Source organism: Pogona vitticeps, chromosome 2 (assembly GCF_051106095.1).
Source record: "Pogona vitticeps strain Pit_001003342236 chromosome 2, PviZW2.1, whole genome shotgun sequence".
Classification (NCBI taxonomy): Eukaryota; Metazoa; Chordata; class Lepidosauria; order Squamata; family Agamidae; genus Pogona; species Pogona vitticeps.
In genome coordinates, this window is record NC_135784.1 from 7,636,181 (window position 1) to 7,650,812 (window position 14,632).

The 14,632-nt window shown below is 42.7% G+C and overlaps 2 protein-coding genes across 2 annotated transcripts in view; both read right to left on the reverse strand.

Annotated features, from left to right (window-relative positions):
- The window catches only part of LOC110070683 (uncharacterized), a 394,582-nt gene that overhangs the window by 131,588 nt on the left and 248,362 nt on the right, over window positions 1-14,632 (reverse strand). The window lies entirely within an intron of this gene.
- LOC110091293 (uncharacterized) lies at window positions 1,446-6,116 on the reverse strand. Its single transcript, XM_072987174.2, is given in 2 exon segments — window positions 1,446-5,129; window positions 5,131-6,116. Coding segments are annotated over 2 exon segments (2,532 nt in total). The 3' UTR covers window positions 1,446-3,583.

Sequence of the window (14,632 nt, forward strand, 5' to 3'; positions counted from 1 at the left end):
GCAGGAGAGGAAGCTGAACACCTTCCATATGCGTTGCCTACGACGGATTTTTGGTATCACCTGGCAGGACAGAGTTCCAAATAGAGTAGTCCTAGAACGAGCTGGAATTTTCAGCATGCATACATTACTGAAACAGCGACGTCTACGCTGGCTTGGGCACGTTGTGAGAATGGCTGATGGTCGGATTCCAAAGGATCTCCTATATGGAGAATTAGTGCAGGGAAATCGCCCCAGAGGGAGACCACAGCTGCGATACAAGGATATCTGCAAGCGGGATCTGAAGGCCTTAGGAATAGACCTCAACAGATGGGAAACTCTGACATCTGATCATTCAGCCTGGAGGCAGGCAGTGCATCACGGCCTCTCCCAATTTGAAGAGACCCTTGTCCAGCAGGCTGAGGCAAAGAGGAAGTCACAAAGGAAGCAAAACCAGGGAGCTGGACAGGGGACAGATTGGATTTGTCTCCAGTGTGGAAGGGATTGTCACTCTCGAATTGGCCTCCTCAGCCACACTAGACGCTGTTCCAAGTCCTCCATACAGAGCACGATACCATAGTCTTTCGAGACTGAAGGATGCCTACAATATATCCTATATTCAGGTTCCTGAGCTAAATGAATTTTCCTCAGTTCTGATAACTGTTCCCCATTAATTCCTTCCTCCTGCTCTGAGGTAAATCTGTCCCCTTCTCCATCAATCACCTCTCCAGTTCCCTCAGACATCTCTGGAGATTTAGGCTCACTTTCAGCCATTTTACTGCACGTCAAAGGCATGTTTCTTATACCAAAGGCTCCTGAGTATTTCCAAGCCTCTGTTTAAAATACTTCTTTCCTTTCTGTGTTAAGGTCTGATATATATTAGCAGTGTGTTCCAGCTGATCTGACACTAGAAACTGTAACTAAGCTTCTATGTCGTCTTCTTTTCCCCTTTCCTGGGCCTCTTGCCAACTAAGGATACTTATTTTATATTACTGCCTTTGGCTGCATTTAGAATCACCACAGCTCTCTCCACTCACTGGAGCTGTTTAAAATGGAGATCCCTCAGCTTTGCTTGGCTTGGTCTGTCCTCTCAGAGTTCACCTAACTCAGGACACTCTGACCAACTCGCCACAGTCTCTGCTTTGGGGCTACTCTCCCTCACAAAATGGCCACTACAGAGTTCATAAATCAGTTTTCCACTCTGAAGCTTAAGTGCCTCTCCACTAGATTTGCTCCCCTTGAGTCAAATCCTAGAGATGCCCACACTTTCCACTTCAGGTGACCCTAACTGAAGTCCTTTTGCTCTTGCCACTTTAGCCAAGGCTTTACTGGCCAACTGGACAACTCGTATCCCACACGCTGGCACCAATTTACGTTATGACGTCCCACTTTCACGTCACAATGGTCAGGACACTCTCCCATTCACACTTTATTTACGCTGCCTTCATAAGACTCTTCAGACAAATGTATGATTTTAAAAATAAAAACTTGTATTTTATTGATAACAACAGAAGGAATGGTAAATCACTTTATCAACTAAGATAAAAAGGCAATCAGTAATAATAAAGTATCCCCTCATAAAGTATCCCTCTCTCTCAGACCTTAACTAACTCAGTACTTCATGCCCTAACTCAACTCTCACTCTAACTCTCTATAACTCTCAAAAATTGACTCACATCATTCACTCCCCTCCCCTTATATACACAGCTCCACCTCCTGGAGTCCCACCTCCTGGAGTCCCACCTCCTGCTCTGCTATAGGCAGATGGGTTCCAGCATAACCATGATAGGCAGGTGACATCATCGCAGCAGTCACAGCCGTCTTCTTCCTGTCTTTTTTCTCCTGTACCTCCCCTGCTCCTAATGTTCCCTCGCCCAGTGGATTCTTCCTTTCCTCTGATGGACCTTCTGCTTTCCTCACTGGAACGTCCACTTTAGACAACTCTGGCTCTTTATTTTCAGGCTCTCCCATCCCTTTTCTAGTCTGAATCTCAGATTCCTCACCCAGACCTATCTCTACCTTCCTGGTTTTCTCTGTGACTCTTCTCATCTCTCTATCTTCCTCTTCTCCCCAGAAAGTTGTCACTTCTGTGATGGGTCATGTGTTCTGCCTCTGGAGATTTATGGGCTTCTCCCTGCTCTTCTCAGGAAAGGACAGCATGCCAGTCAGGATGGGTTCAGCCCAATTGTAGATGATCATGGAACAAAAAAAAGGCTAATTGCCTTAAGAGAGAGAACAAAGGAGTCGACAGCGGATGTCGGAGCCAGCGGAGCCCACTGCCAATGCCCTGAGGGCCCTTTTTATTGACTTAGCATGATTACATAATATGTTATGAGAGAAACAGATAGGATACTAGTTAGGTAGGATTGGCTACAATAACCCTTTGATCTTATGCTCTACCTTTAAGTGAAAGGGCAGAAGAAGGGGCTACCCTGCCTGCTGACAGCTGCCACATCTTGCCAGGAGGGTATGCACATCACTGAAACAGAATGCAGCTACAACCTTTAGGCAAGGGTTTCCCACATTTACCCTTTTTGTTTGTGTGTTAAGCAAAGGCACATGTTCTTTCATATATTTGCGAAATACATATGTCTTTTTGCCAAAGGCCTGAGGACAAAGCTTTGAGACAGGTAGTTATCATGGAAAAGAAGGTTGGTATACATTGAATAAAGCAACAGGAACTTATAAGGATTATGAGGAACATAATTCCATACATTTACATAATGCAAAGCCATCCAAAGTGGGGTAGCCATGACCACAAACTGTCCCACCAGGAAGGAAGTATGTCCCTTTGTATGTTATTGGCAAGCTGTCTAAACTGAGCAATCTGATTATTTACTGCATGCCTATTATCAGATAAGTTAAAGCAACAGAGATTGGCAAAAGACTCACAACTGATGTGATTACACAACATGAGATAATCCAGTGCTGTGTGGTTGTCTAAAATAGCATCATATAGCTGTTGTTGTCCCTGATTCAGCAGGGCAATAGCAGTGGAAGTGTGGTTAATGGCTGTAGCTAAGGTGCACGCAATGTTGGCAAGAGTGTGAGAATTATGAACAGCAAGGCCAGCTGGCAATACAGCCAGCAAAACATATTCTGCTTTGGATAACAAAGTAACATTATCATCACAAGTACTATCAAGAGATAAGCTTTCTCGTCTCAGCCGAGTCGAGGAGTTTTGCAAGGCAAAAGGCTGTATCCTGAATAAGTATCAATAGTTAGATGGACATAAGAAAGAGGAGCAAGGGAAGGAACATCAAAAGGAAAGGAAATGGGAGACATGGAACAGGAAGAGCAGGAGGAGACAAAGTCTTGAGCTTCAGAAACCAGAACAGAAAATTGCTAATGAAATTGTTTAGCACTCTGATAAAAAAATGAGTGACTGTCAATAGGACTGAAAAAGAGGGGACATAAAGAATGAAGAGCAGATTAAACATGGTAATTTCCTTCTGAGATAAGTGAGGTTTTTTAAAGTAAAAAACAGGAAATGTAAAGAAAAATCAAGGCAGAGGTCGGAGTAAAGCAGGTTTTGCAGGTTCTGGAAGGTTGCTGAAGGGTAATCACACCTCTGGTAGGCGCACCATCAGTAAAAATAGTTAGCGCATCAGGGGGATGAGTAGCAGTGAAAGGAGAGGGAAAGCGGAGGCGTACTTGCTGAATGTGTATTCAGATGATCATTACAATTGAAACTCTTTTCACATTCCATAAATTTATATGGTTTCTCCTCTATGTGAGTTCTTTGATGTAACCTAAGGGTATTGCTCGAAATGAAACTCTTTCCACATTCCATGCATTTATATGGTTTCTCCCCTGTGTGAGTTCTTTGATGTGACCTAAGGGTATTGCTCCAAATGAAACTCTTTCCACATTCCATGCATTTATATGGTTTCTCCCCTGTGTGAGTTCTTTGATGTGACCTAAGGCCACCACTCTGTCTGAAGCTCTTCCCACATTCCATGCATTTATATGGCTTCTCCCCTGTATGGGTTCTTTGATGTGACCTAAGGGTAGAGCTCCAACTGAAGCTCTTTCCACATTCCATGCATATATATGGTTTCTCTCCTGTATGGGTTCTTTGATGTGTATTCAGATGATCCTTGCGATTGAAACTCCTTCCACATTCCATGCATTTGTAAGGATTCTCCCTTGTGTGAGCTGTTTGATGTGACCTAAGGATATTGCTCCAACTGAAGCTCTTTCCACATTCCATCCATTTATATGGATTCTCTCCTGTATGGGTTCTTTGATGTGTATTTAGATGATCCTTACGACTGAAACTCTTTCCACATTCCATGCATTTGTAAGGTTTCTCCCCTGTGTGAGTTCTTTGATGTGACCTAAGGGTATTGCTCCTACTGAAGCTCTTTTCACATTTCATGCATTTATATGGTTTCTCCCCTGTGTGAGTTCTTTGATGTGACCTAAGATCCCCACTCTGACTGAAACTCTTTCCACATTCCATGCATTTATATGGTTTTTCCCCTGTATGAGTTCTTTGATGTGAATTCAGTTCACCACTTTGCTTGAAACACTTTCCACATTCCATGCATTTATATGGTTTCTCCCCTGTGTGAGTACTTTGAAGTGACCTAAGGGTAGTGCTCCAATTGAAGCTGTTTCCACATTCATTGAATTCATATGATTTCTTCCCAGTGTGAGTTTTTTGATGTAACCTAAGTAAACTACTCCGACTGAAGCTCCTTCCACATTCCATGCATTTATATGGTTTCTCCCCTGTATGAGATCTTTGATGTAACCTGAGGTAATCACTCCAAATGAAGCTCTTTCCACATTCCATGCATTTATATGGTTTCTCCCCTGTGTGAGTTCTCTTATGTGAACCAAGGTGAGTACTCTGACGAAAACTCTTTCCACATTCCATGCATTTATACGGTTTCTCTCCTGTGTGAATTCTTTTATGTAACCTAAGGACACCACTCTGACTGAAGCTCTTTCCACATTCCATGCATTTATATGGTTTCTCCCCCACGTGAGTTCTTTGATGTGACTTAAGGTCACCACTCTGACTGAAGTTCTTTCCACATTCCATGCATTTATATGGTTTCTCTCCTGTGTGAGTTCTTTGATGTGACCTAAGTTTATCACTCTGACTGAAGCTCTTTCCACATTCCATGCATTTATATGGTTTCTCCCGTGTGAGTTCTTTGATGCGACCTAAGTTTATCACTCTGACTGAAGGTCTTTCCACATTCAATGCATTTATATGGTTTCTCCCCTGTGTGAGTTCTTTGATGTGACCTAAGGTTACCACTTTGACTGAAGCTCTTTCCACATTCCATGCATTTATACGGTTTCTCTCCTGTGTGAATTCTTTTATGTAACCTAAGGACACCACTCTGACTGAAGCTCTTTCCACATTTCATGCATTTATATGGTTTCTCTCCTGTGTGAGTTCTATGATGTGACCTAAGGTCACCCCTCTGACTGAAGCTCTTTCCACATTCCATGCATTTATATGGTTTCTCCCCTGTGTGAGTTCTTTGATGTGACTTAAGGTCACCACTCTGACTGAAGTTCTTTCCACATTCCATGCATTTATATGGTTTCTCTCCTGTGTGAGTTCTTTGATGTGACCTAAGTTTATCACTCTGACTGAAGCTCTTTCCACATTCCATGCATTTATATGGTTTCTCCCCTGTGTGAGTTCTTTGATGTGACCTAAGTTTATCACTCTGACTGAAGCTCTTTCTACATTCCATGCATTTATATGGTTTCTCCCCTGTGTGAGTTCTTTGATGTGACCTAAGTTTATCACTCTGACTGAAGCTCTTTCCACATTCCATGCATTTATATGGTTTCTCCCCTGTGTGAGTTCTTTGATGTGACCTAAGGTTACCACTTTGACTGAAGCTCTTTCCACATTCCATACATTTATATGGTTTCTCCCCTGTGTGAGTTCTTTGATGTGACCTAAGGTTACATCTTTGACTGAAGCTCTTTCCACATTCCATGCATTGATATGGTTTCTCCCCTGTATGGGTTCTTTGATGTGAAGTCAGCATACTCCTTTGGCTGAAGCTCTTTCCACACGGGAGGCATTTATACTGCTTCACCTCTCTGAATGGTTCTTCGCCTGACAAATTATTGTTCATATTCATGGTCTTTATATGCTCCATTCATTGATTTAATTTTTCTTTTGGGTAGACCTAGCCATATCTATTGATATCAGAAGTTCATTTGAATGCTTTTCTGCCCGTGATGCACCTTCTCCTCCCAGTTCCTTGACCTTTTTCCGAATCATCTGGAGTTTGTAAAAATTAGCACTCTTTGAAATTTTTAGATGTACTCTTCCATTTCATTGGTCGCCTTCCATTCTGTCTTTCTGTCTCCTTTTCGGTGTCTGTGTTCTTTTCCTGCTTCACACTTGGTTCTTGTCCCTGTCCAAGTAGCTGAACAAACAGAATTCTGGTTGTCCTGAAGAAAAAGATGAAAATAGCACAGAACAAATTAAGAACATGCAGAAATGGTTCAGCTATTCTGAATACAGTAATAGAACCACGGAATAATTTAGTTGGAAGGGGCCTATAGAGCAGTACAACAGTGGAACCATTTACTTCGTGAGTTGCTGAGTGCTCCAACACTGGAGGCATTCAAGAAAAACTTGGATCATCACCTGACAGATATGGTTTCATTGTATTCCTCCGTTGAGCAGGGGGTTGGACATGATGGCCTTTTAGGCCCCTTCCAACTTCACTTTTCCATGATTCTGTGATTCTATAGGAGCATTTATATCCCCTCTCCAGGAATCACAATTAACATATATCAGCAGTATGGCTGTCTTGATTTTCACCTTTCCAAGATAGTGATTTCATGATAAGACAGCTGTATTGCTTAAGAGTTTTTTCCTAATATTCAATAAAAACCAAAGTTTCTCTAATATGTTTCATGCATTTTGGGAATGATTAAGAACTGATCCAGTCCTTCCTCTTTCAAGACTGCCTTTCAAGTACAGTGGTACCTCGCAATACGACAACCCCGCTAAATGACGAATCCGCATAACAATGACTTTTGCTATCATTATAGCGATTCGCAAAATAGCCATTCCAATCGGGGATTTTTGCTGGACGTCGATTAGTTCCGTGCTTCGCAAACTGTTCACAAGACGATGATTTTTACGGCTTTGCAAAATGGCTGCCCTGTGTTTTCCAGACCCATGCTCCGCAGGGCAGCCACTTTTACAGCTGATCGGCGGTCGCAAAATGACTTCCCTATGGGTGATCTTCGCTGGACAATGAGGTATTTTTCCCATTCGAATGCATTAAATGGGTTTCAATGCATTCCAATAGGGGAAACTGTTTTCGCTAGTCAATATTTTCGCTTAACAGCGATTTCAGGGGAAAGAATTATCGTTGTTGTGCGGGGCACCACTGTATCTGAAAACTGCTATCAGATCTCTCCTCAGTCTTCTTTACTCAAGGCTAAACATGCCCAGTTCTTGCAATCTCCTCATAGGGCTTGGTTTCCAGTCCCCTAATCATCCTTCTTTTGTTTCTCTGAACCTCTTCTAGTTTGTCAGCAACCTTTCAAAAGATGAAGCCTAGCTTGGAGAGGAGTTTCGGATTTCAATGTCATCACTATGCGGACGATACTGAACTCTGAACATTAACACTGACCATCAGTGGACTGGATGAGCCCAAATAAACTGCAAACGAATCCATCCAAGACACAGGCATTGTCAGTCAGCCGAAAGGCAGATGAAAGAATGGAGATGTCTGAGCTGGCCATAGTCTCACATTACTTAGTTACTTCCTGACTCAATGACTGTAACATGCGCTACATGAGGTTATCTAATCTCCCATTGTGAATCCATTTGGGTATTAAGATCATCACAGAGACCTTTCTCATGGTCCCTTTCTCACAGCCACATCTCACTACTGGCTCTGAATCACAACAATTCCAATGTCATTCTCTCTTTTAGTATTATGGAGCCAATTAATCCTTATGTTCTAACTGGTTTCCACACCTAGGGGTAAGAATTTGCACTTATCCTAATCTGTTGTTCTCAGCCCCGGACTGAAATTTATCAAGATCATCTGAATTTTGTTTCTGTCTTCCATTATGTTAGCTATTCCATCCAATTTTGTGTCATTTGCAAATCTAAAAAGTATGGCTGCATTCCCTCATCCAACTCATAACAGGGCACCGGGCTCACCACTGAGACTTGTGGTTACCTCACTTGTTACCTCTCCCCTGTTTGAGAAGTGTTGGGATATGGTTCTGCTAAGAACAGAGAGCTTAAGTCTATGTATCTCTCCATATATCTATGTACTATAAGGGTGTATAAGTTAAGCCCAGTAGAAATCTTACAGGATGAAGAAATGCTGTAGTGTTTACATGTAATGCTTAGGAGTTGTACTATAGGCAGAAATTTGCCGCAGAGGCGTTTTTATGGAGGTAATAAATAAGCTCTGGCGGGATGCTGGAGGAGGCAGAGAGATAAGGAGAGCAAGAGACGGGGAGAAGCAGAGAGCTCACTTCTTTCCAGCATGCAGACAGAGCTACAGAGAAAGTTTTTCTTGTGTCCATGAGTGATTACTTTACAACACCACTGAATTTACCAAGCTGGACTCCCTATAGAGAAGGAGCCATTGATAAACACCCTCAGAGTATGATTTTGCTGAAATCAAGATATATTACTGTGGCAACCCCAGACCTACTGGAGTATCCCACCCTGTAGTTATGCTGCCACCAACCATTCCCTATAAGGAGTCACACAGACTAGGAATGGATTTTAATAAACAAAAGAACAAGGTTTATTGAAACAACAAACAGGGTAAATAAAAGGATCAGGTAAATAGGATACTGGAACGTGGTATAGTCCCAATCATACACATACAACAGATTGGTTCCCACGGAACATTTTAAGGTAACGCACAGACCCAGAACCTATCAGTTCTGGCTACCTAGATAGAAACCTGAACCTATCAGGTATGTACTATCTGACGAACAGTTGTACCCAGTCTGACACACAGACTCCAACTCCTAACTTCTCCACACCAGCTCCAAATATATATACAGTACAGCTCCTCCCCCCTGATATCCCGCCTTCCACTCCCCATAGGATGGAACTTTCCCTCCAAACCCATGACAGACAGGTACCATCAGTGCTGTATGTGACAATTACATCTAGAGAAAAGTTTCCAAATGTTTTTGAATGGCCAACCCTCTACAGTAACCCACGACCCAACCACGTTTGCATAAAAAGGCTTTTTAATGAGTAAAGAAAACATATGAAGAACAGAGTTTTTGAAATATAATTCTACCCTAATATTTAATGGAATAGTCAAAATCAGGGAGCTGGAGAGGGGACAGATTGTATTTGTCTTCAGTGTGGAAGGAATTGTCGCTCTCGAATTGGCCTTCTCAGCCACACTAGACGCTGTTTCAAGTCCTCCATACAGAACACATTACCATAATCTCTCGAGACTGAAGGAAGCCTAATCTAATCTAATCGGTCCCATATGAACCAATGAAAGAGGCTTCCGGTTCCGGCTCAGCCAGGCAAGACGCTCATGGCTACACAGCGGTGATTTTATCTTTATTTTATGTAATTTTATACGGTTTTTATAGCTTTTGTTTAGTTGAAGTTCCTATTCTACTTCTTGGCTGAAGGCATGATTTTAACCTTGGTAAAAGTAAACACAGAGCTGCCGAGAGATATTAGAAATACCTCTGTATGACAAAATTACACAACTGCAGCCTTGGGAAGAAAACAGAAGAAAATAACACTGCTATTGCGGACAGTAAGCACCTGCTTGAATCAAGTCTGCAAGAAAAACATTTACTTTGTTTAAGAAAAGCCATCTGCCTTCGGGGGTTGTTTGGCATACAGCAGGGGCTGATCCGCTGACTCCGTCAATCTACAATTGACTCACAGTGAGTAAAAGTCCTCCAGGGAACGGGTGGAACAACCTGCCCTTAAATGGTTTATGTTTGAGTGTTTACCGGAGCTAAGAAGTGTTTTTATACAGCTACTACTGACCGTAACTGTGAAACCCACATTCTTCTCCCTTTGAGTGGTAGTTTGCACCTGCAGAAGTAGAAGGGGACACTAAATAAGCTTAATTTGTGGAGTATAACTATGGTCACCACTAGGACCAAAAAAACCTATGGCAAGTTAAAAAAGGCTCCCAAAAAGCGAAATCAGAAATCTATAGCAGACTTCTGTGTGGTCTCAGATCAACGTGAACATGTACCCTCCTATAATCAAAGGCCGCTGAGGGAATTTACATCAAGTACCCCACTTACTACGGACAATGTAGGCATAAGTAATGGAGAGACATACCAGGGGGCTGCAGTCGGAACTCCGCACTCCGTAGGAGAAATTGGCAATTGGTCTCTGGACCCAGAACTCCTAGAGAAGGCTCTCTCTGCCTCTATGGAATCATTCTATAAATACTTAAATCTATCAACACCTGGGCCTAAGGAGAACCATTTGGAAGGAACAGTAGGCCCCCAAGGGCCCGAGAGTGAACAAACTAGGATCATTTACACCCAACTACGTGATCAGTGTCTCCTCTCAGCTAAATCCAACCAGACAATTTTCAATAATCTGCATGATCTAAAGAAAGAAATCGCTGATACTAAAGCAATACTACAATGCATTGCTGACATGATAAAGTTGGGGATTTTAAAAGCAGCACCCCCCTCAAACCCTCAGAATACTGAACAGAGAGGACTTCAGGCAAAAAAGGAGCTGGGTACAAAAGATCAAACACACAAAGGTAACTCCCTAGCCTTTAAAGGTCAGAGTTACCCACAGTTATCAGAAAAAGCAACTCAGGACCGAATGCCCATCTCTGGGAAGACCCCAAAGGCCTGGGCTGATCCATATGAGCGAAATGAGGACACAGAGGACACAGAGGGACCTGACCTAACATCCTCTAATCTAGAGCTAATAACCATAGACGAATGGTGGGGAAACACCCCAGAAGAACCCTATCCCCAGCATCCACTTGCTGTGACAACATGCAAGGAAAATATACAGATTAAAAAACCTCAATGGTCAGCAACCTCAGACAGTGAAGGGTCCACCCCTGCTGAAAGCCCATCACTCAAGCCTGTGAACCACATCACCATCTACAACTGGCCACTAAGAAAACCAAATGGCGCCTGGGCCTCCAACTCAGAAGTATTGTGGACAATAACAGAAATTCTGGGCAAGGATTGGGATGCTCAAATGAACACAAAATGTTACTGCATCTATCCCAGCAAGCCCGGGCAACTAAGAGGCAGGGTGCACTTGATCTTCGCCAATAGTGAACAGGCCCATCATTTTTGGAGCCTGTTGTACAAGTTTAAAAAAATAGCAGTATCTTTCAAATGGGGAATACATACAACTTACTCAAATATCAACCTAAGACCGATCACAAAATTGGACACCTACAAACTAACAAATACATCCAGAGAAATTCAGGTTCCAGAACAAAGAGATGGCCCCACAGCCGCTTCCATAAGGAGGATAACAGCCGAAAACCCTAGCTATGACCTGTACAGAGATAGGGCTGAAGCTTCCACCATTTACAACAGATCACCTTCCAAAACCAAATCAGATGGCAGAGGAAAGGAAATGCAGATCAATGTTGCAACCTTCCCAAACAATATCCCAATTAACAAGCCTCGTGATCTTACAAGCAAAATCAAAAACCAGAGTAATCAGGTGAAAATGCTCTCAAGGCCAAGGCATCTTTCAAAAGGTATTACATCCTCCAGAAAAAATAGAATATACCATCCATACAAAGAGAAGTTACATCCAGCCTGCTCGATGGGAACTATTTCCGACTCCACCTCTGAGTGGCATATGGGCAATAGATATGCCCCTTTAGTAGCTTATCCCCAGAACTGACTATTGGAAGGCAAAAAATATAAACATCTTAAGAAGCCTTTGTCCAGGAATATTGCATGGGGGGAAAACAAACAAAAAGTCCAACTCCACAAAGATACCACAGTTCCAAACACAACAACGACTACCTACCTGGGTAGAGCTGAAAGATATCCCTTTAGCAGAGAGACACAAAGAAATCAAAACAACAAAGACTGGGCCCGTAAAGATTATCCTTTTCCCACACCAGTTGCTCCCCTCACCTACAGAGGAAGTCAGTCATCAGATGTATCCCTGCCTGCTCTGGAGAAGCTAACATTATACAAGGAAGGGAACCCCATTAAAATGCTCTCTGCCACAAGAGGGGAAATGACCCCAAAGGCAGAACAACTGAACATTCAGGAGCGAAATGAGGCACCAGACACTCAAGAATCACGGTGTGCTCCAGAAAGCAACCAAACATCTGCATCTAAAATTGAACTTTTATCATGGAATGTGGCAGGTTGGACCAGATGTATCTTCCAAACCCATGATACTCCTTTCTTTCGTAGCAAATATGACATCATTCTTTTGCAAGAAACTTGGTCTGACAAAGATATAATTCTAGATGGTTTCAACTCTTTCATGGTAAAGGCAATCCCAGGGCGCGGACCGGGGAGACTGAAGGGGGGACTGAGCATCCTGGTATCAACGGCTCTGAAAGTGAAATCTACGATGAAACCCCCCCTGAGACAGCTGGCCATGGCAGTAGTACTTACAGGAAGTATGAAAACCCTATTGATTATTAACATATACTTACCTCCCACATCCAGAAAAGCTGAAACAGAAGGAAACTGGACAGACCTTGAAAACTATGTAAGAGAGCTTATCATGGAACATCCGGATGCTCTGGTCCTGACTGGTGGGGATCTAAACGCCCGTATGGGACCAGATGATGACTATCTGGGAACCAAATTTAAGATGATAGCCAACATAAGAAATGATAATGTGGGGACCCTGAATCAGGAGAGGGCATCTAAGGACCAACATGCAAATTATGCCGGGGCCTGTCTGTACAAATTTGCCTACAGACTGGGCCTCTCAGTTTTAAATGGCACAATCACAGGTGATACTCCTGGAAAATATACATTTATGGCAGCAACTAAAGCTAGTACAATTGACTACATCCTGGTGTGCAGGGGGCTCCTTTCCATGGTCAAAACTCTCCAAGTACTTCCTTACATGGGGGGGGGATCATTTCCCCCTACATCTAAGTTTCCACCTAAACGTCAGAAATTTAGACACAGAACCAAGATATTATACTGAAATTACAGCACTAGAAAGAGTGGGTTGCCGAGTAAGATGGTCACCTAAACTGGCACAAAATTTAAAACAACTTTTAACTTCGAAAAATCTGATTGATGCCCTTAATCCAGTAGAAAGCCAGACAGTCCACTGGAATCCCATAGATAAATATGAAATTCTCCTACAACAATTACAGCCACATCTCGTCCATTCATATAGCAGAAACCTTCAGAATTCATTTAACCGATCCAAACCTTGGTTCAACCAAAGCTGTAAGGCAGCAAAACAATTAGTTAATCAGACATATCAGGAATACCTGAGAGCAGAAGACCATGTCAAAAAAGAGGCCCTCCTAAAACTACTGGTACATAAGAAAGAATACAAACAGCAGATACATCACAGTAAAAGAGAACACACGAGAGAACTATGGAGGAAGGTGATTGAAGCAGCAAAAGCCAAAAATCCATCCCTTTTCTGGAAACTAATCTCAGGCAGACTATCAGAACCCAAACACCCATTATCCTCTTGTATTCCACCAGATAAATGGGTATCCCACTTTACAAGTATGTATGAGGATGTCATTGTACCCCCTTCTCCAGTAATGCTTGGAAGCACTCCCAAATGGCCCCCGGTGACCCCAGGTGAAATAATAGCTCATATAGATCAGTTAAAAAATGGAAAAGCCCCAGGCCTTGATGGCATCCCACCAGAACTCCTAAAAGAAAACAAGACATGGTGGGGCTCCTTTCTAGCACCTCTCTTCACCCATATTAATGACACAGGCCAAATCCCAATATCATGGAAAACGGCCACAGTGGTCCCATTTTATAAGAAAGGGAAAAGGGAATATCCAGCCAACTACAGGCCAATAAGTTTGCTGAATATTATAAGCAAACTATATGCAAGGCACCTCCTAGACAAACTCCTGGAGTGGCTTGAAGTAGAAAATATCATTGGGGCAGAACAAGCAGGCTTTCAGCCAGGGAGATCCACAATAGAACAATGCCTAATTATACAGCATCTTATAGAGAAATACTCAGCCAAAGGAGTAACATCACTCTATGCCGCCTTTGTGGAATTTAAATCAGCATTCGATTCTATATCGAGAACACACCTCTGGGACAATCTATCAAACTCATCTATAGACAAAAGACTTCTATATCTAATCAGGGCCCTACATGAAGAAACATACCTGAGAGTCAGGTGCAGCAGACAGGGACACCTCACGGAATCTGTGCAAACGCACAGAGGTGTTAGGCAAGGCTGCCTACTGGCACCAGCATTATTCATATTTTACATAAATGACTTATCAAGCTGGCTTAACACCGCCGATCTCCATTCACCTAAACTTACAGATAGAACAGTGCCAGCCTTACTCTATGCTGATGATACAGTAATTCTATCCAGAACCCCCATAGGGCTGAGGAGGGCACTTAAGAAGCTTGCCTCATACTGTGAATATAAATCATTAACGATTAACTATCAGAAGACCAAGATAGTCGCCTTTGGACAGAGACCCAAGAGTAG